Consider the following 27,434-nt stretch of genomic DNA (forward strand, 5'->3'; position numbering starts at 1 on the left):
ACCCACGTTGGGTGGAATCCAACCCAGCATGATATTTCATGATTTTCAAGTTGAATCCTAAGAGTATTTGGTAGGAAAGAAATAAAACGTATTTCTGTCAATTGTTGTTTTATTACAAGATAAAAATCATGAAAAAAGGTACATAGTTTCAATCTGAATCATCATTATTCAGGCAGCCATTACAAATTACTTTTTTATGCTCACCACATAAGCATTCACTCCTGCAAAATCCAGAACTCCATAAAAATATCGCATAGGCCAACGGCTTGTTTTGCGTTTAGTAGTTTTTTCATGGCATAGACGATCAAATACATCAACTCCCCCCTTTGTCATGTTGTAGAATTCTATTATCTCTGGCTTTTTTGTTACTTCATTCACGAAGCCATCACCATGCATTGATGAAAGAAGTATTACGTTCTTATTTTTCTTTGGAGTGAAGGAAACCATCATCTTTTCAGGGTCGTATAGGAATCGAGATGACATTACTGGAGCACCCTTTGTTTCCAAAAACTCTGGTGGAATCTCTCTTTTATTCTTTCGCATCGTTCCTACTAGTGTGAGTTTCTTGCTTGTTAGTTTGTCTGCCAACTCACAGGACGTGAACCAGTTATCTGTGGTGACGTTCCTATTACTATTCTTCAGAGAATCTACTAGATTCAGGACATAACTTGTGGGTTTCGACACATTTTCAATCTCTCTCCTCTCTTTACCAAGATATGGTATACCTCCTAAGAAGTAATACGTTTTTGCATCGCATAGGGAAACTATTTTTAGACCGTACTTGTCCGGTTTATTCTTCATGTACATCCGGAATATGCATCGTCCCCTGAAACTGAGTAGAGTCTCATCAACTGTTACATATTCTGATGGAGTGTAGTAAGCTCTACAATTTTTCAAGAATAATTCCCAAAACTCTCTGAAAGCAGCAAATCTATCATTAGCTTTTCTCTCAGCACGACTGTTTTTATCATCAAAGCGAAGAGTTAGAAGAAGAAACTGAAAACGATTTTTTGACATCCCATAGCGAAAAATTGGTGGTCCATGAATTGGTGAAAACAGGTCTTGTAGGTTCAGTCCAGAATTTTTCAACTCTCCAGCCATAAACAAAAGTCCTATCAGAGCCTTTATTTCTGGAACATTGGTAGGGTGTGTGTACCTTTCTTTGGCCAACCATTCATGTTTGGAGCATTTTCTCTCTATTTCTTCGTTTGTATAACGTTCCAAAATGTTCATCATTTCTTCAGTGACAAACAAAGAAAATAGATCAATCTCTTTCTTCAGATCTTTAGCTATTCCTTTGGCACCAGGAAAGTGTGTTATTATATTCCTTGCTGGAGTCCGTCCAAATGGTGATTGTAGAGTCTTATTGGTCCATATAGTCTCGCCATCCTTCCCAATCAAAAATTCTCTATTCTCTGGATCTATCTCCATCTGAGTATCATGTCTTGGTCCTTCAGCATCAAACTCATCGTCCACATCATCATCATTCATCAATAATCCATCCTCATCTTCTGAACACGATTCTTCAAACTCATCATCTTCTTGCTGCTGCCTTTCTAGTTCTGCTGTGATCTCTTCAGGCGTACGAAAAAGTGGAATGGAGCTCATCTTGCTCACCTGAACAAACAAACAAAAGTCCTTCTATGTAAGTACTTGCCTTGAAATCAAGCAGAAAAAAGTTGTGCAGATAGGCAAAGAAGAATATGTGAAAGTATGCAATCCAAACAACAATGCACAGAATTAGTTACAAGAGAGGAAAAATTACTCATTCATTTGCCAAATTGAACTGGAAGTGATTACTGACCAGTTTGAGAGGTATTACATCACCTTGACTGTTTATTTTTGCAAATGAACCTGTTGAAATACTGCATTTCATTGCCTATTTTACCATATTTTGAGAATAAAATTGAAAAGAACTCTCAAACGTACTATAAAGTTTAGAACGTACAAAAAACAATGGGTGGATCTCCTCCCATGGACATGGAAAACCCACAATAAGTGGAAACCAACATTTTTGAAAGTGAATCTTGCTGTATACAATCAACATCGACTGTAGATTGTAAATAAAACTAGAAAAATACTCACACTCACTTCGTTCTGAAATTGAGAACATACACAACAACGTTGGGTGGTTTGTCACCCAGGAAGATAAACAATGAGATAAACAATGGATCTCCACCCATGGAGATGAAAAACCCACAATAAAGTGAAAACCAACGTTTTTCTTGCTGTATACATTCAACATTGACTGTAGATTGTAAATAAAACTAGAAAAATACTCACACTTACTTTGTTCTGAAGTTGAGAACATACACGACAACGTTGGGTGGTTTGTCACCCAGGAAGATAAAAATTGAGAAATATAGAAACAGACTATGTAGTTCCACCAACAAAGGCTGCAGCTCGACTGATGAGGTAGGCATGGGAGGGTACTGGAATGGAGGAGGGGATAGGAAACGTTGGCGCATGCGCAGCTTGAAAAGAAGAATGCTTGGGTGGGATTCCACCCATACGTGGTTCTTACTGGGTTAACAAAAATTGATTCAGTTGTCATAACATTTGGAAAATTTCAACATGAGAATGTTTGATTCTATGTTCTAACAAAGAATGATTCAAATCGTGAATAAGTTGTACAAACTTCATTTTGGACAAAATTCTTGGCTTGTGTTTTAATTGATACTGTATACTGTATTTCAAATAACATATTTTTCGGCTTAAATTTGCATGTACCGTACAAGTTTATATTTTTTTATGAATTTCATTGTATTCTATTTTGTCATGCTCTAGTCAACAGACAATATCTGTCAGGATCTATTGGCAATATAATTATAGTACAATAAAATTATTTTAGTAGTTCAACTATAGCTACAAACTTGAAAGGATAATGTGAATTTATATTTTTTATAATGAAATCATCAACGGTCTTAAGTGGTCAATTAGTAGATTTTTTAATCAAATTCTAGATTTTATCCACAGATGGACAATATTTTATGTAATAAGAGTACTTATAATGTAAATTTTACCTATTTGTTAGTTTGACTAATCGTGTTTTAATGTAGCATCATTTAAATAATTGTTGTGATGTTCTATATTGATGTAGTTGCAAATTTATTGTATTTTAATAATGTAGCAATGTTATTCATATTTTTGTATGAACGATACGAGAATGTACTGTAGTGTTTGTAATATGATGAATCATAATTTAAATCAAACTATAGAATATCATTGAATTGTCAATTAGCACACGTATTTGATGAATTTGATTTTTGAATTTCTTTGTATTGACTTATTGTTCTATATATTCTTATTCTCTATATATGGTCTTGTTTTTAGATAATCCTATTGATTACTGCTCATTGTTATTTCAATTAAATCGTGCGATTTGTTTGTGAATAATATTCATTCTCTCTTCGCTTCTCGTTGATTCCTGAAAACATTACAATCTTTTGATCATCGTGAACTAAAATCTGTTATTATATCCCCGGAGTTATATTCACTGATGTTTGTTTTTTCAATTATAATACTAGAATTTTATTTGTACGTTGAATTGTATTATGCACATTGACGTGACGTGTCTGGTGTCTTATTATACTGATGTAGCTAAGCTCAGTGTTTATATGATGGAATATAAATATATACAATTTATTTGATGTAACAAAATAAATCATTACCTATGATATTATATTTGATCATTTTCACTTTCCTTGCTCTATTACCATAGGTAAGGAAAGTATTGCTTTCCGAAAAAAATTAAGGTACCCCAATTTCCAAATTTCTATACGTTTCAAGGTCCCCTGAGTCCAAAAAAGTGGTTTTTGGGTATTGGTCTGTGTGTGTGTGTGTGTGTGTGTGTGTGTGTGTGTGTGTGTGTGTGTGTGTGTGTGTGTGTGTGTGTATGTGTGTCTGTGTACACGATATATCATCTCCCAATTAACGGAACTACTTGAAATTTGGAACTTAAGGTCCTTACACTATTGGTCCAGTCACTATATACATTGGTGCATACAATTTATATTGTAGTTCTGATTTTTTAATATATTATTTGGATACATAAGAGAAGTCCAGAACCAATTTCTTCATGCAAAATTTCCTTGTGCTAGATACAGGGTGGCCCAAAAACTTCGTATTTTCGGCTCATTTTCCAGTTTTCAGCTATTTCTGTCAAATCTCGTAATCGGACAGTAAAAATTACTCCTGCCTTTTTTCTAGATTATAAAATTCTGGATAAAATGAAATCATTCGGAACTCTCTATCTCCAATGAGTAGTGAGTTATGATTTTTCAAAAATGAGTGAAATTTGAAGAAAAAATCAATTTTGTTGAATTTTAGTTTTTGATCAACAATATCTTCCGATTGTTACCATTTAGATTTATAATTCGAAATCCCTCTGGGCGTATTTTTGTACTCTACAATCTGAGATCAGGTGGAGCGCTCTATCTCATATAGATTTCAAGGTACACCGGACAACATTGCTCCTTGTATTGTGAAAAACACCTAATTTTCAGCTTGAACCATCATCATCAACTACATTGCCCTCACTTTGAGATTTGGCACAATGATATGAGTTCATGAGATTATTTTGTACGAGAATCACCCGTTAGATACACTCCATTTCAGTATTTCGTTGTGGAGAGGCGCGCTTAAGGACAGGAGTAATTTTTACTGTCCGATTACGAGATTTGACAGAAATAGCTGAAAACTGGGAAATGAGCTGAAAATACGAGGTTTTTGGGCCACCCTGTATCTAGCACAAGGAAATTTTGCATGAAGAAATTGGTTCAGGACTTCTCTTATGTACCCAAATAATATACTAGAAAATCAGAACTACAATATAAATTGCAAGCACACCCCCTTTTTTATGTCTATATTGACTGGACTATATAAGGATCCGACACAAACAATTTCGATCAAATGCAATACATGATGGCGGCTAAAACGGTGAAAAAGTTGTCAAAAACAGGGTTTTTCGTGATTTTCTCGAAAACGGCTCCAACGATTTTGATCAAATGTATACCTTAAGTTGTCATTGATAAGCGGCTCTATCAACTGCCACAAGTCCCATATCTGTAAAAATTTCAGTAGCTCCGCCCCATCTATGCAAAATTTTATTTTAGATTCCCAATTATCAGGCTTCAGATACAATTTAAACAAAAAAATTCAAGTGGAAAAATTAAGCATGAAAATTTCTACAAGTAATAAATACTCAGTAACATTTTCACCTAAAATTGAAAATAAGTTCGAAATTCGAGAAAATGTGATTATTCAATTATTGCAAACTGTTGGCAATAGTTGATTCTATTAATAATCATTCACTATGAAGACCTTGAAATCATTCACTAGCAGACCTTGTGTGTCTCCAACGTTATTGTCCTGTCACCAGCTGGCTCAGATCTTTCAATAGTAAAGATTGAGCATGAAAATATCTATGTTGATGTCATCTAATTGATGTCCAGTAACATTGTCACCTAAAATTGAAAATAAGCTTTAAATTCGAGTAAATGTGATTATTCAATTGCAAATTGTTGATTCTATTAAATCATTCACTATGAATAGATAGCACAACTCGTGTGTCGCCAGCATTATTGTCCTGTCACCAGCTGGCTCAGATCTTTGTTTATAAGTAGTAGACTTGAGATGCGCGTGAACACTAGCGTCAGGTGATCAGTTTTCATAACGGCAAGAAAAGTTGTGTGAGCGCACCTCACCAGATTTTTATTTTAAGAACTCTTGAACAGTATTGTTGAAACGATTTTTACATGATTATAAGATTACTAGCTTTTAAATGAATGAACCGTTTGTCAACTAACTTATATAATGGTGTATTGCTTAGTTAATCAAAATAAAAATATACTCAAATAAAATATAAAATCCAGGCATCACCAGCAAAAAGAAACTGCCCGCTGGTGAGAGTTGCAAAACAGTAAAAGAAAAACATAATATTTCGAAATAATGCAGAAAATTTAGGTTTAAATTTAACTATTAATTACAGTAGGAACAGTAGAATCATCAAAAATCAACAAATATTGTGCAGAGAAAACACTATAAAATAAAAATAAAATAATTTAATTTCTATATTTAAGGTAAAGAAATATCCCCTCTGAATGCTCTCTTTGACGCTCTTACTAATTTTAAAATCCAAGTCAAAAGCTATTTTATTGTTCAGTTTACTGCTTGTGTAAATTATCTGCCTTCTGATCAATGAAAGTCTTGTAGTCGATGAACTTGAAATTTATCGGTTACACCCGTCTGAAATAATGAGTGTTCTTGATCAGCTTTGGGAAGTTATTTTTATTTTTTACCAACTACTTTATTAAGACTGACATAATTGTCTTAAGCTGTGTTCACACCAAAGTTATTAACAAAATGTTAATAACTTAATCCTTATAGATTCTATTAGATTGAACGGAAGTTGACAAACACACATCTTCATCATGTGTATGATAAGTTATGTTCAATCTAATATAATCAATAAGGATTGAGTTATTAACATTTTGTTAATAACTTTGGTCTAATCGCAGCTTTACGGTAAAAAAATCAAAATTAGATTAGTTGGGTATAACCTTGGTTCATAGGTTTTTATTATATTTTTTGAATGATGAATAAATTTTCCATGTTTACATAATAAAAAGCATTCCATATCCCTAATCCATATTGTAAAACTGATTGAACTATGGCATGATAAACGGGGTTTTAAGTTATTTATATTCAATATTTTGTTTAGTTTATAGAATTTATAAGAAACTAGCCGTCAGGCTCGCTTCGCTCGCCATATCCGTCTAGCCAGTGGACTCCGCCCCCTGGACCCCCGACTGGATCGTCCAAGACTGAGATCAGCAGGCTCGCTTCGCTCGCCTGCATTTTTCATTTGGGCATTTATATCATAATGTTAGGACAATCCAGTCGGGGTCCAGACTAAACGGCTGGCTAAACGGATATGGCGAGCGAAGCGAGCCTGACCGCTAGTAATATAATTTTCCCAGGATTGAAGTAGCAGTGCCCAATCAATTTTTCCGCGATAAATGCATTTAAATCTTCAACTTGGTGCCAACCTAACAAAGTCAACTCAACTTAATGTCAACCTGACAAAATTATTAATTTAGTTTCCAGTTAACAACTGTTTCGAAGAGGTACTCTATCTAGATTATAGTTCTATAGTAACATATGATATGGAAATTTCAATTATAATTAAAAGATTGGGAGAAGAAGAATATACATGCTAAAAGACGAACTTTAAACCCTTAAAAACAACCCTTAGAGTTAAAATATTGTCAAAAGATTTCTTAGTGCGCCTCTAAAGGGCCAACTTAACATACCTATCAAATTTGAACGTTTTTGGTCCGGTAGATTTTTAGTTATGCGAGTGAGTGAGTGAGTGAGTCAGTCAGTCAGTGAGTGAGTGCCATTTCGCTTTTATATATACAGATATAGTTTATTAGTTTTTTACACAGAAAAGATTATGTGATATTGCCATTTTATGTTTACATCTATTATTATTCCAAGATACTTAATAATAAATGAAAACATTATAATCAAGGCAATCTCACATATCTTTTCTGTGTTAAAACTAAACTATATATTTTCTTAAACTAAACAAAATATTGAATATGAATAACTTGAAAACCCTTTATCATGCCATAGTTCAATCAGGTTTACAATAGGGATTAGTGATATGGATATGATTTGCATTGAACATCTTATTTTTATATCTATATGCTTTCAGGTTTGAGGTTTCTCAGTTTCAGGTTGTTTTGGATAGGTACCGCGTAGGCTACTATAATGATAGCAACAACCATAGAAATAAATAGCTTTCCTGAGTTACTTCTTGCTAGATTACAAGCTATCGCACTTACCATAAAATATAGCTCAAAAAGTGAATGAGGAGAAAATAATTTTATTGGTTTGCTCACTGAAAATATAACCAGTTGCATCAAATCCAGTAAAGCTGTTAGGATTCTGGTTGGATGAGAGATTGCTGAGCTGGAATCACCAAGTATGCAGAAAACTGTCCAGAGTGTTGTAACTCCTCGAAAAACTGAGATATGTGGTGGATTGAACAGTCTTGTCATGGCCTGCTATCATTTGCTGTTTCACAGCCATACCGTATCATCTATGGCCTACTCCTGTTGGGTCAGGTACCATCTGCCCAAGATGTTCTGCTAATGCAGAAGAGGCACTGAGAATAGTGACATTTTCCAGCTTTAGGGATCACTGCAGGTCACTATAGGATAGGCTACTCACAGTTAATATGTAGACTATTGTATTTGCTGATGTATATTAAGAGGAATCCGAAGCAGCTTCAAAAAAGGTGTGATATACACAGTCACAATACATGCCACTAGACTGGAGGTACCCCGAAGCCAACTGGCAGGGAACTGCAATAGCTTCCCATCCCAGGCAATAAAGACACCCTTCCTAGGCAAATTCAGGGAAAACGAGACACTTGTTTCTATAACTTACATCAGTGAAAAAGAAACTCATGGAAAAGCCACTCTACTCATTGCAGGATTTTCACGAAGAACATCTTTTTGGGATTTAAGCACCTCCACAGCACTAATAAATATGGTACAGTATGCAGATTATTTTACTGTAATCGGAAAATTCAGACACTGCCTATCTGGAAATCCCAGTCTTTGGAAACATCCTCAAGTAAGTACAAATTTACCATACATACGACAACAACTTTCAGCGCTTTTGGGAAACACAAGCGGACCAGTGAAATTTATTTGTTGTGTAGTGTTTTTTACGTACTTTCTATCGTTTTCGGATGACTATGTTCATGTTATTAGTATCACGCCAGGTTATATTCTACCATCATCATTTTGGATATGGACATATTTCACCTACTGTTTTATGGAATTTCATTTCTGGGAGGTGTGTTTAGATGTGATAACTGTTGCATTGTGCGGTAAATTGATTGAACCACTATGGGGTCAGATGGAAGTCATGACTTTCTTTGCAATTGTCAACATCGGTGTAGCAATGCTAAGTACACTTTTTTATCTGTTTTTGTACATGTGTACCAATAATCCCGATGTACTTTTCAACATACATATCCATGGTTTAGCCGGTTACCTAGCCGGACTCACAGTAGCCGTGAAACAGATTATGCCTGATCATCCTATTGTCAAAACACCCTTGGGCAAACTAAGCAATAGGAACTTGCCTATGTGCATCTTCACTATCTCGTTTTTGTTGCATTTGATTGGTCTTTTGGAAGGCACTAATCCGACAATGTTCCTGTCTGGGCTTCTAGTCAGTTGGACTTATCTACGGTTTTATCAGTCACATACAAATGGTACCCGAGGTGATATGGCTGACCACTTTACATTTGCAAGGTAAATATCAGATCAAGTATATAGTTTCTACAGTATATAGATCAAGTATAGTACGGTATAAGAAACTTTCTACCAAATTGTGCTTGTATTACATTAGGTCACCAGGTCTACTCAAGAGAGTGCAGTGAGATTCTGAGGTAATAGCAATAAGTGGAACGCTGCCTAAGGCTCAACTCACACTTACGCGACTCACGTCGAGAAGAGACTGGACTCTAGTCAAGAGCATGTGTTTTCAAATGGTGACGTCGCGGAGACTAGAATCGACTGGTCTGAGTATCACCATTTGGAAAAACATCCTCTCGACTAGAGTCGAGTCTCTTCTCGACCTGAGTCGCTTAAGTGTGAGTTGACCCTTACTCTCTCAATATATTGGTGATCGAGCAAGTCTTGGGACAATAGAATGTTAATTGTTGCTTTTATTAGCTTATAGCTTACTATAGTGAGGTCCACGTTATAATGACAGTATTTGATCAACTTTGGTTTTGCTATCCTTGTCTATCATTCGACAAAGCCGGTGGTACTATCCTTTTCTAGGTCCACAACGATGCCGATTATGTTTTTGATAGTGTAGAAATATAATTAATTAATGAACAGAATCGGCATCGCTATTCTTCTATCTTTATCCACTGCCATTATAACGTGGACCTCACTATAGGGACACCAAGTTTTGGTGTTCGGCTGGTGTCTCACTTGGGTCACCATCCTCGCCACCGCTGGAACACCAAGATTAAGAAGTAATCTTATTCTTTTTTGGTGCCTCATTTGTTTCCTAATCTATTACGAGTGTTGGTTTCATATTGAACACCTACTGGTGTTCTCTTGTTTTCCAGCCCTGGTGACCTAGTAAACTAAGAGGGTAAATTAAATTTTTTTCAGCCTTCACATTTATGGACTTTTTTGTGGAAGAAAAACTTGAAAATAGTTAGAACACAGTCTTAGATAAACTTCTACAGTTGTAAAGGTTTACGTTTTCTACAGAATATTGCTTACAGAACCTAGAGCTAAGTTTTTTGACCAGCCACATCGAACAGAAGTCAAATTCAATTGAATTCATCTCTGGAGAACGTTTCATGTTAAAAGAATGTTTCTTAATCAATTTAGAAGTATTTTTTAGCTTTTTAGGCGTACATGTAATGTTATTATGATAAGAATGACACTCTTCACTTTACAGTAAAACGTGTGTGACGTTTTAAAACTTTCAGTAGAAACATTACAGTACAGTAAAACATAATTAATTTTTAAAACTTCAACAAATTTTAAACCATTTTTAAATGAAAGAATTGTTGGTTTTCAGTTTTTTCCCGAACGTTGTGCAGCCTCCGATTGGTGTGATGAGTAATACAATCTACAGTGGCTTTGTGCGCATTGGAGTCTGTAGAAAAACAGTCCGCAAATTCGATCTGGCCTCTGCTCCAAGCGGGGTTACCATCACTCTTCCCGGCAATGATCCACAGGACATGGAGAGGAGAAGGTAAAATGTTTCCTCAACCTACTATCCAAAGTTATATTATATTCTGGAACAGAATAATAAATTATTACAAATTGAAATAGATGAGAAATTTGTATTTAATTCCTTTATTGAAAGAATTCAGCTGAGAAGGTAGAATGTTTCCTCAACCTACTTGAAGTCACATTTCATTCTGGAAAAGAATACTAAATTACTACAAATTGAAATAGATGAGAAATTTGTATTTAATTCCTTTATTAGTTGAAAGAATTCAGCTGAGAAGGTAGAATGTTTCCTCAACCTTCTTGAAGTCACATTTCATTCTGGAACAGAATGGCCTACTAAATTACAACAAATAGAAAGAAATGAGAAGATGGAATTCTCGATGGCAGAATTTAGTTCGGAATCCCGTTCATTAATTATCAAATTACCATTTTGTGTCCATAGAAAGTAACTAAATAAACTAATTCATGGCCTACAAAATCAAAATAACCGCATTTTGATAACTTTGATCATGGATGGCATCTCTATGAGTATACATGTCGCAGCTTCTGCCACTAGAGATGTGTAACAAACTTGTGGGTTGTTACGAAGGTTATTTTTCTAACCTGCGATTGGCCATACACAGAAGAAGAATAAGTGGAAATACAAATCTCAGTACCCTTTTTGAATTATTTTATCACAACATGTATCGGACATTCATGCCATTTTCAAGACTTGAAAGGGAACTGATATTTGTATTTCTACTTATATTACAAGTAGCCCTGAAAAGAAAAGAGACTGAAGAACAATGTAATATATAAAAGAATATTTTTCCACTAAAAGTTACATACACTTGTGATTATTCTTCAATGTAATTGCCTTGAAGGTTGAGTTACCTGTATACCAGACTACCAAAACCCTGTTAATAAAATGATGCCGCCAGATGAGTTTAAGTGGGCTGTTATGACGTTGTTTTGGAGTTCCTCATTAGTTTGGAAGGTCTGTCCTCAAAGTCATGTCTTGAGTTTGGGGGTAAGGTATAAGTTACTATAGTCAGGTCCACGTTATAATGCCAGTGGAGAAAGATAGGAGAAAAACGTTGCCGAACCTCTGTCTTGGCAATGCCTTCTATAGACGGTAGCAGATACAGGTTTATTGATGTAATTCTGTTTGCTTTTGGTCTTTGGTGTGTTATGTTGTATCCTGTGTTTGACGAGTAATAAAAGTGCAAGTATGGATACAAATTATGAGTGTTATTATTTTCTATATATAATAAATATATTTTCTGTATAAATTTTATATTGGAAATAATAACACTCATAATGTGTATTTATACTTGCACTTCTATTACCCGTCAAACAAAGGATACAACATAATACACCAAACTGCTCATTCTCGTTTAAAATAATCAATTACATTTTATTATACTTTTAATAATTCCATTATGAATTTACATAATTAAGATGAAATATTCTGATTAATTATACATTGTTAAAAGACGAACTGGCAACAGAGCAAAGGAAGAAAGAGATAGCGCTATCCGCTTTGTTGAATGATAGACAATGATAGCAATACCATTGCTAATCAAACACTGCCATTATAACGTGGACCTCACTATTGTAGCCAACTCAGGTTTGTATGGTGGGTGATCGAAATGATCTCATTTGATTTGCTGGAGAAGCCGTTTGGTTTCACCAGCACTGTGAGGCCGAGTTGTGATGGATCGCAAATGATTCCAGAACTCACTTCAAGTGGTGTCTTTAATTTTCCAGCATCATTCACGAACTATATAATCACTCATGCATAAACGTGAATAATTCTTCGTTGGACTTATGCTGAACTATGCTTGTTTATGTAATAATATATAAAAATATGCCTATTGATTGCAAAAACTAAGAATGCTACGCCACTAGCACAGGTTGGGGGATTCAAGTGAGGCGGCTGTGTTTCGGGGTTTATAACTCGACAACAATATTGAAGATCTGGCCGCACCGATCATTGGTCGTTTGGTGAGAGGTACAAGCTGTTCAGCTCTGTAAAAATCATCCCCTTATCGCTTGCATAGGCATGTTGGATTACATTGTGTATGGGTGTATATATTCAGGAAATATAGTGGAGAATTTGTTATATTTCTTCAGGCAATAGAGTAGGGAATTTGTTATATTTTTTCGGGAAATATAGTGAGGAATTTTTTATATTTTTTCAGGCAATAGAGTGAAGGATTTGTTATATTTTTTCAGGCAATAGAGTAAGGAATTTGTTATATTTTTTCAGGCAATAGAGTGGGGAATTTGTTATATTTTTTTAGGCAACAGAGTGAAGAATTTGTTATATTTATTCAGGCGATAGAGTGAGGAATTTGTTATATTTTTTCAGGCAATAAAGTGGGGAATTTGTTATATTTTTTTCAGGCAATAGAGTGAGGAATTTCTTATATTTTTTCAGTCAATAGATTAGGGAATTTGTTATATTTTTTCAGGCAATATAGTGGAGAATTTGTTATATTTTTTCAGGCAATAGAGTGGAGAATTTGTTATATTTTTTCAAGCAATAGAGTGACGAATTTATTATATTTTTCAGGCAATAGAGTGGAGAATTTTTTATATTTCTCCAGGCAATAGATTGGGGAATTTGTTATATTTTTTCAGACAATAGAGTGGGAATTTTGTTATATTTTTCAGGCAATAGAGTGAAGGATTTGTTATATTTTTTCAGGCAATAGAGTGAGGAATTTCTTATATTTTTTCAGTCAATAGATTAGGGAATTTGTTATATTTTTTCAGGCAATAGAGTAGGGAATTTGTTATATTTTTTCAGGCAATAAAGTGGAGAATTTGTTATATTTTTTCAGGCAATAGAGTTAGGAATTTTTATATTTTTTCAGGCAATAGAGTAGAGAATTTGTTATATTTTTTCAGGTAATATAGTGGAGTATTTGTTATATTTTTTCAGGCAATAGAGTGGAGAATTGTTATATTTTTTCAGGCAATAGAGTGAGGAATTTATTATATTTTTTCAGGCAATAGAGTGGAGAATTTTTTATATTTCTCCAGGCAATAGATTGGGGAATTTGTTATATTTTTGCAGGCAATAGAGTGGGGAATTTGTTATATTTTTCAGGTTATAGAGTGAAGAATTCGTTATATTTATTCAGGTTATAGAGTGAAGAATTCGTTATATTTTTTCAGTCAATAGATTAGGGAATTTGTTATATTTTTCAGGCAATAGAGTGAGGAATTTGTTATATTTTTCAGGCAATAAAGTGGGGAATTTGTTATATTTTTCAGGCAATAGAGTAAGGAATTTGTTATATTTTTCAGGCAATAGAGTGGAGAATTTGTTATATTTTTCAGGTAATATAGTGGAGTATTTGTTATATTTTTCAGGCAATAGAGTGGAGAATTTGTTATATTTTTTCAAGCAATAGAGTGACGAATTTATTATATTTTTCAGGCAATAGAGTGGAGAATTTTTTATATTTCTCCAGGCAATAGATTGGGGAATTTGTTATATTTTTGCAGGCAATAGAGTGGGAATTTTGTTATATTTTTCAGGCAATAGAGTGAAGGATTTGTTATATTTTTTCAGGCAATAGAGTGGGGAATTTGTTATATTTTCCCAGGCAATAGATTGATGAATTTGTTATATTTTTGCAGGATAGAGTGAGGAATTTGTTGTATTTCTTCAGGAGTGAAATTTTGTAATATTTTTGCAGGCAACTTGCACTGAAAGCATTGAGCGAACGACTGAGCAAAGCAGAGCACTCTTCTGGTCCCAAATTGGCGACCAGATCCAAACAGGAGACGGCCATCTCGATTCCAGTTGTACCACCCATGCCGACGCCAATGATGCCTTCTACTGCTGCCAACACAACAAGTGTAAATATACCTGATGCAGTCACAGCTAACACATGAGACTGCCTCCCTGCTAGAAGCGCATAGCAGCTAACAGACGGGACAACATAGGTAGTAAACAATGTGAACAATAATATTATCGATGTGTGAAAACTAGTTGAATCAGTTTAAACATGACTAAAACTTGGTTCAGGTTTAGTTGAAACTAGTTTCATCAGTTTAAACGTGACTAAAACTTGGTTCAGATTTAGTTGAATCTAGTTTCATCAGTTTAAACGTGACTAAAACTTGGTTCCGGTTAGTTGAAACTTGTTGAATCAGTCCAAACATGACTAGAACTTCGTTCAGGTTAGTTGAAACGTGGTTTGAACTAGTTGAAAGCTTGTTAAAAGTCACTTGAAACCGGATTAAACTAGTTTGTTTAAACCTTGTTCAAATTACTTGAGTTGTTGAAAAACTAGTTCTTTGAATTTTGGTTCAAACTAGTTGAAAACTCATTAGTCACTCGAAACCGGGTTCAAACTAGTCAACACCTTGATAAAACTTGTTTGAATTACAAGAGTTGAAAACTATTGAATTTTGGCTCCAACTAGTTTAAAACTTATTAACTCAGCATAAACTGGATTCAAACGGTCAAAACATGATTTAAACTATCCTTAGCAGGATATTTCGTTGGGATACATTTGCTAAACTCCATTATTGTATTTTTCGTATCAGAATAAAGAAAAGTAAAAAGTTGCAAGGTTTCTTATTGCTCTATAAATTTAAGTTTTTTGAAACTTGGAATTATTCATTTAAACCGGATTTAATTTGTATGATAAAACTCATTACACCTAGTTAAAACCAGACTTAACTAATTTTACATGATCTTATGTGAGATGAATCTTCAGAAACATTTTATGGGAGCTATTTCCACCAATCTGATAATCTAAATGAATAATTTAGTTTGAAAACTGGTTACATCTAGTTCTAACAGGGTGTTGAAGATTCAAATTTTACAGAACTCTTCTTTCGCCTGAATAAATTAGAAGAAAATATGGTAGATACTATATTGATTCACATTATATTCAATGTGTGATAATTTATAAAACTAGTTTTTAAAGTTATAGGTTCCACAACCTAAAAACATTACATTTGAGTTGAAAAATATAAGTTGCTACACAAATAAGTTGGAAAAATCAACTTAGAAATATTATCATTATTACTACAAACAATATTGTTTACATTAATTATTTAGTCTACTCTTTGATAAGTTCATTTGGTTCACATCGGAATAATTAGTCAAAAATATTTATTTTCTGATGAATGTGATCCCATTTCATGCATAACCTAATTAATCTATTTTCATTTCCAACCCCCTAGCTAACATATTAAAACTAAATAATAAATAAAACAAAAACTAAAATAATGACAACGTGTCATGGAACCGTTTTTTATAAAGAAATGACATTATTGTTCTTATCAACAAATTCAACAAAAATTAGATTTGTCTCTCTCTATCTTTTATAAAATATAAGAAAAACATACAGTTGATAAAACAATTAAGTAAGAGAGAAGTTGAAATTTGAAAGAATATTATGTACATTGTATTCTCATAACCCCTTCATGAATATTGATTGTTATTTTGGAAGTTCCTAAGAACGGGGTTTTTGTTACGAGGGAGTAACATGATAATTTTGAAAAAGTGTGAATAGTTAATTTTAATAAATTCTCATTTTTTTCTGCTACTGTATAATTGGGAGTCAAATTTTATTTTTTCAAAATCATTACTGTTTAATTCCAAGTTATGAAGTCAGACACAACTACTATTCATTCTTTCTTTTCAATATTCTTCTTTACTTTGTTATGTGGAATAAGTTGGAATTAATAAACACACTTCAATAGTACGATCTTTACTTTTACATTACTGTTGACAGTTTATTCCATGTAAAAGATTCTTCATAAATAATTTCCTACTATTTATAGACTCATTGAATGAAAAAGACTAAGAAACTGTCAAAAATAAAACATTTTCTTCACAATGTCTTAGTCTTTTTCATTCAATATGAATAATTACCACAAAATCAACTTCTCAACTACACAAAAAGTGAAATTTATAGACTTATTTCACTTTTTAATAAATTTGTATCAATTTATTTCTATAAACTTTACCCAGATTTCTTTGTGGTTCACAGAGAGAAGTATATTATCAAGATAAGTTAAGAGATTTGCTCCTTTCATTCCCATTGGAAGGACTCAAACTCCGCTTCTCAAAAAGATATAAAATAAGTTACTGGCGGTTCGGAACACACCTAAAATAGGCTGTAGTCTCACTCATTTCTCATCATCCTTCCAATTGCCCTCGCACAAGCCTAAAGCTTACGTGGACATCACCCACAGCAAATGAAATATTTTTCTTGATTCGCATGAATATGGAAGTTTTAAGCCGTCTTCAAAAGTGTGGCATCAAGGCATCATAATACTCCATGTATTTACTGATATTCATTGAATTCGTCTAACGCATTCATGTACAGAACCTTCCATTTACCTACTGTCTTCCCATAACACTGTGAATCAATATATTCAATAATATTACTCATTACAAAAATATTTCTCATAGTTTCGAGCATATTTTTGTATATGGATTATTTTAGTTCCTTGCCATCGCCTTAAAACAAGATTCAATTCAGTATCATTTTTACATCTTCAGTTTTGTCTTTATTCAAGTTTATTAACATTTGGTCCGATGAAAAACGGAAACCAAGTATTTCTGCTAATCCTATTTTCTAAATACCATCTCTGGAAATAACCATTTATCAAGGATTAAAATAAGATTCAATTCAGTATCCTTTATTACATCTCCAGTTTTGTCGTTATTCAAGTCTATTAACATTTGGTCTGATGAAAAACGGAAACCAAGTGTTTCTGTTAATCCTATTTTTTAAATACCACCTCTGAAAATAACCATTGATCAAGGATTTCATTGAATCGTTTTGTCAATAATCAATACATCAAGTAGTAAATCATGTAGGCAAGCGTTCATACCTCCAAAAATCAACTTTGGCTTTTATATATTTTCTTTCAATTTTTATTCATTGCATTTTCCTCCAGTAAAATATCAAGTCAGAAATTATTAAGGCTTTTCGGTACACTTTTTTCCATTATTTAAATTGGATAATCTTTTTCAATATAATTGTTAAGATCATTATAAGAGTGAGAAAAAGTGGCAACTGAAATTTTTAAGTGGTCTAATAAGCGAGTTATGGGTTGATGAAGTCCTAAATTTACATATTCCGTTTTCTTTCCAGATCATAAACGGTTTCGACTATATTATTCGAACTTCTCTTAAAAATTCAAAAAATGTATCTTTCCAAACTAAAACATTTTATTCCCCATATCATTCATAAATAAAAAGTAACATTTTTTGTAAATTCGATAACTTGTTTATTTTGGCATTAATTGCGAAATACGCATATTAGAACAAAGCCAATGATATTCTGAATGTATTAAAAAAAAACCCAATGGAAAATTCGAAACAGTTTATGATCTGGAAAGAAAACGGAGTTTAGCACTTCAACAACCCATAACTCGCTTATTAGACCACTTAAAAATTTCAGTTGCCACTTTTTCTCTATCTTATAATGATCTTAACAATTATATTGAAAAAGATTATTCAATTTAAATGAAAATAAAAAGGTGAACTGAACAGTCTTAAGACAAAAATTCGATGTGTTAACATTATTTTAATGCTTGAAAATACAAATTATTCACTAACTGGTTAGTACACATCCGGTCTTGCTAATTCAATAAAACATGGCGAAACGATAGTCACTACAAACCAGATAGTAATTTCTTCTTTTGAATTTAAAAAATTGTGAATTACATTATTTATTGCAGAAATCAATTACACCGTAACAAATGTGATCTAACATCCAAAATTATATTATTGTTTCATACAACGATCTGCGTGTATTTCAACATTGTTACTGCTATATAGTAATGAATAATTATATTATTAATTTATTATATTCCTAAGACGTTCCAATCCTTTTGACAAGACATACACGTTGATTGTTTTTCGTTTAAGTCTTGCTGTTAAAAATCTAATAATAATTTCATTATCTACTGTTATAAATCTTGAATAAGTGTGTAAACTTGTAAGAGAATGATATAATAAGGTTAATAACTAGTGTTTATATGTGTAAATAATTTATTTCTTGATATTTTGTTATAATAAAAAATGATAAAAGTATGCGTGTGTTTATTTCATTTTTGTCAAATCTTGATGAAAGTTTGCCAAAGATCTGTTTTATTGAATGTTTCATCGTATTATGGGCACCAAAGCAAGTCACACTAGTATTTTTTTACTTAAATTTTCAATTTTCTTTCTCAAAGAGAAGGTTGTATTGATGAATCATTGTAACTTTTAAGTTCAAGGGGATGTAGACTCTTATTCTATCATTTATCTAATATTGATTCAAATACAAGGTAGGAAATACTGTACTTTTAGAGAAGAAATAATTTTTATTTATTCTTGGAATCTCCAGAGGAAGTTTTCTTTTACGACTATCTGTCTGTAGCAGTAACTAGTGTAAATAAGAGTAATTTCAACTAGGAACAAGATTTTCAATACATATGTAAACCATTTTATTAATTAATTGGTTACAATACCGGCAACCATTATTAATATCAAGTAAAGTGCTGACGTCTCTTGATGACGATTACAAAAATCACCACTGTCGATAGTAGTAATTTGGATTTTGGTAAGAATAACTATAACGGTACGTATCTAAATCCTAATGATTTGTGGTTTTGAATGAAACTATAATAATTATTGTTATAGATGGTTCAATCACAAGAAAACTCAGTTGTCCACACATTGTTTTTCAATTTCTCGTGACTTGACTATCAATTCAATTTCTGTACATGCAAACTCTGGTGATATTTTATCGATCTATATAAATTTAAGTTTGATTAAAATTCACCAAATTATCTGTTTTGTAATAGCACAAAAAGGTTCATTTCCACTGTTTCTACATTCTGAGCAACCTTTAAAAAAAGTGTACCTATGCATTTCTTGTGAAGAGCGTGGTGAATTCAAAACTCGCGCCTAAAGTGGACTGGACGCCATATTGCAAGCGAGTAGTATAAAATCATATTACTTTCGTAATGATCGTAATTAACATCTTATAATATATTAAAGAATTTTCAGAATAATGATAAATGATGAAAATTATATATCCATCAATTATAAAGTTTATAGAATTCACTTATTTTAAAAAACAGCTGAAGGCTTTTGGGAAAGACTGTACTCACTGTACTTACTGTAGCATTGGTCCCTTTTTTTGATTTCCATTTACATTTACCATTGCAATAAAATAATTTGAAATGACCGCTGCTTAATGTGGATTTCTAAATAAAAATTGTGTTTGCTAAATGAATATGGTGTTTTAAATTCATTGTTGGTTTAAAATCTTACGGTAATTTTACTTTGATCAGTATTTAGTTTAAAGTTGTCAATCGTGGTGGATCGTGGATTGTTGGGATTTTCATTTCGTGGTGAATGAAAATGGCGATGGTGCTCAGTGGCTGGTGACCACTTCTAGTTTCATGTTTATAAAGATAAACTTTGTGAAATGTTACAGACTCTACTAAAGTGAGTTGAGAAAATGTCTTCGGTACAATTTGTTGTACATCCAATTCCAGGAACAGAAGACCAGCTCAACGATAGGTCTGTACAAATTTTATCTACACGTACTTCCCTCATGGGTTGGGTTCCTATGTAAATCAATGAAGTTTATAAAAAATACTATTATTATTTGTAATTAAACATCCATAATTGTTTTCTATGTCGATTTCTTCAAGGCTACATGTATGTGAGACAAACTCTTATTTCCAATCGTTTACATCCGTAGGCCTATGTCTCTTGCATTTCTAGAAAGTTCGGTGCCATTTGCTTTGCTAGTCATTTTTGGGAATGGCAGCCAAATTACTAAGTTATCCAATCCATATTGTAGAATATCCATGAAAATAACATTATTTGTTGTTTCAAAATAACATGTATCAGAAATTTTCTGTTATAAACAACCTATCAAAGTATGGTAGCGTTAACGTAGTCATTACGTATCATTGGATTAGCCGGAAATGTATTCCAAATCTGTTATAGAATGATGACTGAAAATTCTTGATATATTTGTGCAGTTCAATAACTCTAACATCTTGTTCATTTTTTTGAGTTTTATCGTCATATTTCTCATTTATGAGTATTTGTTTTTTTTATATTAACCTCAATGTCATGGGTAGGCCTACTCTAACTTAATAATTATAATGCAATCTTTTTTCCAGACCTATTCAATTTATTGGAGCCTTTTCAAAATTGAATTCATTAAATGTATTTAGCAATTTAAAAATTACCATAACTAATTATTATTTTTAGGCCTATATGAGTAGCAAATATTAAATTAACTGGTCTTAAAAATATTTGGCTAAGGGCGATTCTCACTTCTCAGCAATCTCACCAGCGTGGCTAGAGCCGCCACACATGTGCACATAACATACAAATTAATTAATTTAAATTTGTTTTATTCCAATTTACAACTAAGCAAAAAGATAGAATAACACCGCTTAAAAAGGTGAAAAATAATAAGCTAACAATTATTTTATACCTAATAATTATTAAAAGTAAATATAAAATTTGTATGACGCTTGATGGTGGAGAGTCACTTGCGGGATATAATTTAAGCCGTCAATGGGCCTTACGACTGTCATACTTTAGCCGGAATCGACACATTTTAACGTGACCAACCGATTACACGGGAGTGAACTGGTCAAAATATTTTGGTGTATAGCGGGTTCGATCCCGGGATGTCTAAACTGCTACGCAAGCACTTCATGCACTAGACCACTGATTACTAATATATAATCATATCGAACAATAACATTTTAATATGTTATATCAAGACTTATTTGTGAATTAGGAATAATAAATACTACCATAGAGAAACGATAGCATAGGTAGGTATCCCATGGTTTATGTCGCAACTTTCACTGTTATTTCAAGCCGATAGTTCACGTAGTTCTTTCCCAAGCAGCTGTGTGACGCTGGTAGTCTCTCAAATTGTGCCGTTCATACACTCTCACCCCAACAAAACAGTAAAAATTGACAATAATCGACAGTAATCGGCTTGAGATAACAGTAAAAGTTGCGACATAAACACCCTATACCATGGGATATCTACTTACGCTATTGTTTCTCTATGATACTACTTGCTGAACAATATTCTACTCTTGGAATGAATATCTATTAACTTATAAATTTATGGAGAAGTGGAGAAAAGAAAACCTACTAACCTTGTTCATTTTCCAATTCCAGCTTATTTTCCCAATGCATGATGATTACCACCATCTTCACAATATTTCAACTAAGAAATTACATTGAATAATGTCTTTAGACTGTCAATCATTAGACCTCTAAACCTTATCTAAGATTCAAAAAAGAACAAGTTTGATTTTGTATTTTATTTATTTCAGGAGGAATATTATTGAAAAACTTAGGGCCTAGAAATACAAACGATTTCTGGAAACAAGTGGTGTACGATTTAGAAGTCTTGATCAATCACATATCACTCAACTAGGAACATCCCTAAACAACGCATGACCACGTTTCTAGACATAATATAGAACACGTATACAAGACTCTGAAAAAAGATACATCGTATAGGCAAGCATCTGAGACTCTGGAAGATAGGCAAAGAAAGTTAATATCTACCCTTCTTTTTGATAGCACGATCTATAGCTTTCTGTATAGTTATCAAGGCCTACAAGTGACTAATGTAGGTGGAGCCCCATCAATTTATTCAAATTCAAATTTATTTATTCAAGTAAGTTAAAATACATTCTGGTTTATACACGAATCCACAATAAATTACAGTACAACAGCCAATTATGCAACAAATTTCACATATTATGAAAACTTATTAATTACAAAGAAGATTGAATGCAACATTAGAATATTGACAATATAGTATTGTAATGTAACTACATAAATCAGCGGTGTTTCAACAATGAATAAATGATAACTTCAATGAATAAATATACACCCACTATAAATGATACCGTGACTGTTCTCTGAATTAAAAAGTCAAAATTTAGCTGCCCAAAGACATTCATAGGAAGAAATCTATTTAAAAAATTGAAACTTTTTCAGGATTGACAGCATTTGGCTTTCTATATTGGCTATTCGTCATCAATAATTGTATAATATACTTTTCCAATAAAAATATTCGTATATAAATATTGATATATTTATTCATTGGATAAAAAAATACAGTTATAAAGTAGGTAGGCAAGCTTAATAATATTGTGTAACAGGATGTACATAGAATGTAGTACCATTCGATGTTCTAGTGCTTGGTAGTACATTCTATCGTATACATACAATGTTGGAACAGAGAGAAAAGATTACAGCTATTGAGTGTATACTCCTATGTTTAATTCCTTGATTTTCCAAAATTCTTTGACAAATGAGAAATAGTTGAAACAAGAAAGAGGAGAATGATTACTGAATACAATGGGGAAGAGTGAATCAAAAACTTTTGAATCTGCCTGGTCCAGGTCTGATACCAGAGTTTTCAGAACGCTCCCGATCAATTTCAGGGCCGATTTTTCACTTGTCGATTTTTCACTCATCAATTTTTTACCTATCGATTTTTGACATCAATTCTCATAATTTGGTTTGTTGTTTTCGATTTCAGGTTGAAGGAGGTAGCCGACCGGTTGAACCGGTATGGCGGGACGGTTCCGCCGGCCGCTCTGGCCGGAATCAAGCAGCCGATCAGGTCGGTGGTGGTCGGGCCCAACCACATCGCACTCCTGCTAGAAGACGGCCGCATCTGTCGGGTCGCATTCTCCATCATATCCGACCGGCTCGATCTCACCAAGAATGACCCCACTAAGAGGTGAGTCAGCTCAACACGTCACACGTTTTATTAGCTGAATTTGTTTGATTGTAATTTAGGCTCATCAAGTGCCCGAATAGTCGAGGAGTAATTTATTTTTATCCATACGCTCAAATTTTCCATGAAATGGTAAAACATCGTTTAATAAAAAAATCATGCTATCTGAAGCATCACACCAACCATACAATCAATAATTATTATTAAATGAAAATCCAAATTAAATGCCGTAATTTAATTTACCCCGAAGACTTCTGCTACTGCAAATATTGACAACAGGGTAAACAGCTAGATGGAAATTCGATGAGTGCTACTTTACAAAACTGATTTGTCAGCCCGGGAACCACCAGGACAGCACCGGGAACCGTTAGGTTGGCACCGTCCTGGTGGTTCCCGGGCTGACAAATCATTTTTGTATAGTAGCACTCATCGAATTTCCATCTAGCTGTTCACCCTGTTGTCAATATTTGCAGTACCTAGCAGAAGTCTTCGGGGTGAATTACAGCATTTAGTTTGGATTTTCGTTTAATAATAATTATTAATTCATTAGCATTTAAATAATTGCAATATCTCAGTAATTTCCATCTGTGAACCATACAATCATTACTATGATGCTAGGATTACTATTATTACTATGATCACCGGCCAGGATAGCCTTGTTGACTAAGGCTGGCCACTAACGACAGGAGGACACTCACATGTTCATCATGCATGTTTTGTCATCAGCGAGAGGCTTCGACCAAACAATATACAACCAATAACAATAGATAAACCACTGGAAAATTACAAATTATAATGATACAAAACAAATTTAACCTCAGATAGAGTAATAAAGAGAACATTTCGTTCGAAGCGTTTCGCTGTGATGACACAACATGCTCATCATGCATGTCCTGTCGTTAGTAGCCAGCCTAAGGCTAGGCGCACACCAGTTAGTCAAGTCAAGACAAGACAAGACATGATAAGACACGTTTAGTCATAATACTTTACATTGTTCCTTATGAAGCGACACACACTGATTAGTCATTGCAATTAGACATTCATAAGCAACTATGTGAAGTATTGTGACTAAATGTGTCTGATCATGTCTTGACTTGTCTTGACTAACTGGTGTGCGCCTAGCCTAAGGCATTGCACCCTTCACTCTACCAGCGCTACCTGGTTGTGGTTTCGAATCCCGTCAGTATGCATGGACGTTTGATTATATCATCAAATCACCCTTGTAATTAACATGAGCCACGCAAAAGCAAAACGCAAAAATCTCATGTGGGCATCATCCTAAAAAAATCATTATTGTAATTGAATAGATTATTGAGTAAGTAATAGTACAGTATAAGTTATTCACTGCAGATTGTATACTATTTTCTTCTAGGAATCTGTACTATTATACTCGAATACTGCCGAGGTATCTAGTGAACGAGCCTAAATTTATTTATTCATTATATACTGTATTATAGTTAAGGAAAGTACAAATTCAATTTAGAATAGAATAGAATAGAATTGTTTATTGATCAACAAATATAACATAATATATATGGATCGTGTCAAGTTAGAAACTACAAATAAAAAATAATACATAAATAGGCTATAATAGGTACAGTCATGCCATGAGAAAATGTCTTAAATTAGTCGCGACAATAAGTTATTCCGTACAAGCAGGCAAAACAAGGTGAGTAGTTCATTCTCATTTTAAAGTTAACATGTGTAAATTTAACATTGCAATATTTGACTATCGAGATATTCCTCTATTGTATAGAATGCGTTACGTCTCAGCAGTTCTTTTAATATTCTCTTGAATTTGCTGCTTGGAAGACTTCTAAATGTTAAGGGAAGTTTATTGAAAAGAATAACCTGCTGGTATTTATGGCTTTTATAAGTCTTGTGCAGCCTTATAGAAGGTTTTATCAAGTCAAATTTATTTCTTGTGTTGTGATTTCATTAATACTGTGAATTTGATTTCATTATACTGTGTAACAATTGATATTGTTGTTATTGTTATTGTTGATATTGATAGCATTTATTTTGAATATACTAACCATTGTTTGAATAAAACAATTTTCCAAGATTAAACAAGATTCAATTTTAAATTATTAGCTTAAGATTTAGAAACAGCTAAATTTCTACTCCTACTGGCGAACAAGTGTTTCACTCATGCCAGTAGTTCTTCACCACCAGCCGTATTTTACAGATAGTTGATATAGATATTTAGAATAATAATTTTTGTTTTTTTGATTGTCACATCTTTGTACTATTTTCTGTGTTTTGGTGAATGAATTGAATTGAAATGAATTGTTTTGGCAAAATAAATTTGATTGAAAAAAACTGCTAATTTGAATTACAGCTCGAAGTCATCGGGAGGCGGCGGCGGCGGTGGTGGAGGCGGAGGCGGCGGCGGGGGCGGCGGCTCGGGAGGCGGCAGTTCGAGTTCGTCGCGGCAGTTGTCACGGCGCGCGCGCATCATGCGCACCAGCACACCTCCGTTCCGCGGCGGAGGCGGCAGCGGTCGCGCTTCGGGCGCCGGGGGCGGTGGAGTGATCATGGGAGGCGGCAGCGGTGGCGGAGGCAGTGGCGGAGGCGGTGGCAGGCCGATGGTGCCTGTGCCCTATGTGCCCGAGGAGCTGGTCTCCCAGGCCCAGGTTGTGCTGCAGGGCAAGAGTCGCAATCTCATTATAAGGGAGTTGCAGGTGAGACTTACTGAATAGTTGTCATTTTGTTTTCCTTTAACGAATTATCGCTAAGGAACTAATAGAATGATTTCATACTATATCTACTATGCAATTTTAACATGTATTATTTTGGCAGTAAACGATTATTATATTATTAAAATATAAATATTATTATTATAGTAATATCATAGAGAAAATATAGCCTAGGAAGATATTCCATGGTATAGGGTATGTATGTTCCAAATTTCACTGTTAACTCAAGCCGATGGTTCTATAGTCAGGTCCACGTTATAATGGCAGTGTTTGATTAGCAATTGTATTGCTATCCTTGCCTATCATTCAACAAAGCGGATAGCGCTATCTCTTTCACGTTTTGCTCTGTTGCCAGATCTTCTTTTAACAATGTAGGAATTAATTATCCAACAAAATATCTAATCCTGATTATGAAATCATTGAAAAATATAATTTATTTTAGAGTTTCAGAGAGTTTTCAGTTGGCACCTGATCAATTTTAGGGCCTCTGACATGATTTAGGGCCGGTTTCCCAGCTCGGAATTTAGCTAAGTTCTGTTCTTTAGACAGCTGGAGTCAGAAAATTGGCTTTCGGAAACGGGGCATAGTCGTAGTTTTCATGATAATCTTTATTTTCTAATTTCTATAATTTGAAACGAAATGAAACATTCCTAAATAATTCAAAATAGCTGAAACTTTACACTATTTTCCCTTTATTTTATTTTGTGTTCAATTTTATAGTTTTTCGAAATTGAATTTAAACGTGGACTACGATTACGGCCCGTTCCGGAAAGTAAATTTTCTGACTCCAGTTGTTTAAAGTCTAGAACTTGAGCTGGGGTTTCCTTTGTGCGTAAATGCCGTCGTCGACCGCGAAGACCACGGGAGAGAATCTCAGATTGGGTAGATTTCAATTTGTCTACATAACCTTGAAGATTATGTTCAATTATGTTTTAATGGGGCAGGTTGAGCTTATACTTTTTTATACTTTTAAATGGCAATATGTTGATATTATTAGAAATGTTTAATTCTTTAATAATAAAAACAAATAATGAAAAGTTATTTGATCAGCTGTTTTAGCACTTGAAATTTGGACAATATGAATGTCAACAATGCTTGTCGTCGTCGACTGCGGAAATTTACGCCCAAACGAAAATGCACCTTTTGCTAAATCCGGAGCTTGGAAACCGGCCCTTAATGAGTGT

The 27,434-nt window shown here is 33.7% G+C and overlaps 3 protein-coding genes across 3 annotated transcripts in view; 2 read left to right on the forward strand and 1 right to left on the reverse strand.

Annotated features, from left to right (window-relative positions):
- Positions 1–186: 186 nt before the first annotated feature.
- Positions 187–1,608, reverse strand: LOC120354121 (piggyBac transposable element-derived protein 4-like). Its single transcript, XM_039440409.1, has one exon. It carries the CDS (start codon positions 1,606–1,608, stop codon positions 187–189), a length of 1,422 nt encoding a protein of 473 aa, XP_039296343.1.
- Positions 1,609–8,653: 7,045 nt separating this feature from the next.
- LOC111062202 (transmembrane protein 115) lies at positions 8,654–18,849 on the forward strand. Its single transcript, XM_022349901.2, has 3 exons — positions 8,654–9,335; positions 10,630–10,806; positions 14,480–18,849. Exons 1-3 carry the CDS (start codon positions 8,851–8,853, stop codon positions 14,676–14,678), a joined length of 861 nt encoding a protein of 286 aa, XP_022205593.2. The 5' UTR covers positions 8,654–8,850; the 3' UTR covers positions 14,679–18,849.
- Positions 18,850–19,922: 1,073 nt separating this feature from the next.
- The window catches only part of LOC111064034 (E3 ubiquitin-protein ligase hyd), a 99,970-nt gene continuing 92,458 nt past the window's right edge, over positions 19,923–27,434 (forward strand). The window contains exons 1-3 of the mRNA XM_039440410.1: positions 19,923–20,328; positions 23,351–23,554; positions 25,893–26,235. Coding sequence (XP_039296344.1) covers positions 20,267–20,328; positions 23,351–23,554; positions 25,893–26,235 — 609 coding nt within the window. The 5' untranslated portion in view covers positions 19,923–20,266. The remainder of the gene's footprint in view (positions 20,329–23,350; positions 23,555–25,892; positions 26,236–27,434) is intronic.

Source organism: Nilaparvata lugens, chromosome 13, assembly GCF_014356525.2.
Source record: "Nilaparvata lugens isolate BPH chromosome 13, ASM1435652v1, whole genome shotgun sequence".
Lineage (NCBI taxonomy): Eukaryota > Metazoa > Arthropoda > Insecta > Hemiptera > Delphacidae > Nilaparvata > Nilaparvata lugens.

Bases quoted from the DNA above. Each gene is read 5' to 3' on its own strand.
- LOC120354121 (XM_039440409.1), bottom strand. From the start codon at position 1,608: ATGAGCTCCATTCCACTTTTTCGTACGCCTGAAGAGATCACAGCAGAA.
- LOC111062202 (XM_022349901.2), top strand. From the start codon at position 8,851: ATGGAATTTCATTTCTGGGAGGTGTGTTTAGATGTGATAACTGTTGCA. The intron at 9,336-10,629 runs GTAAATATCAGA...GTTGGTTTTCAG, and splicing joins GACCACTTTACATTTGCAAG to TTTTTTCCCGAACGTTGTGC. The intron at 10,807-14,479 runs GTAAAATGTTTC...ATATTTTTGCAG, and splicing joins CAGGACATGGAGAGGAGAAG to GCAACTTGCACTGAAAGCAT.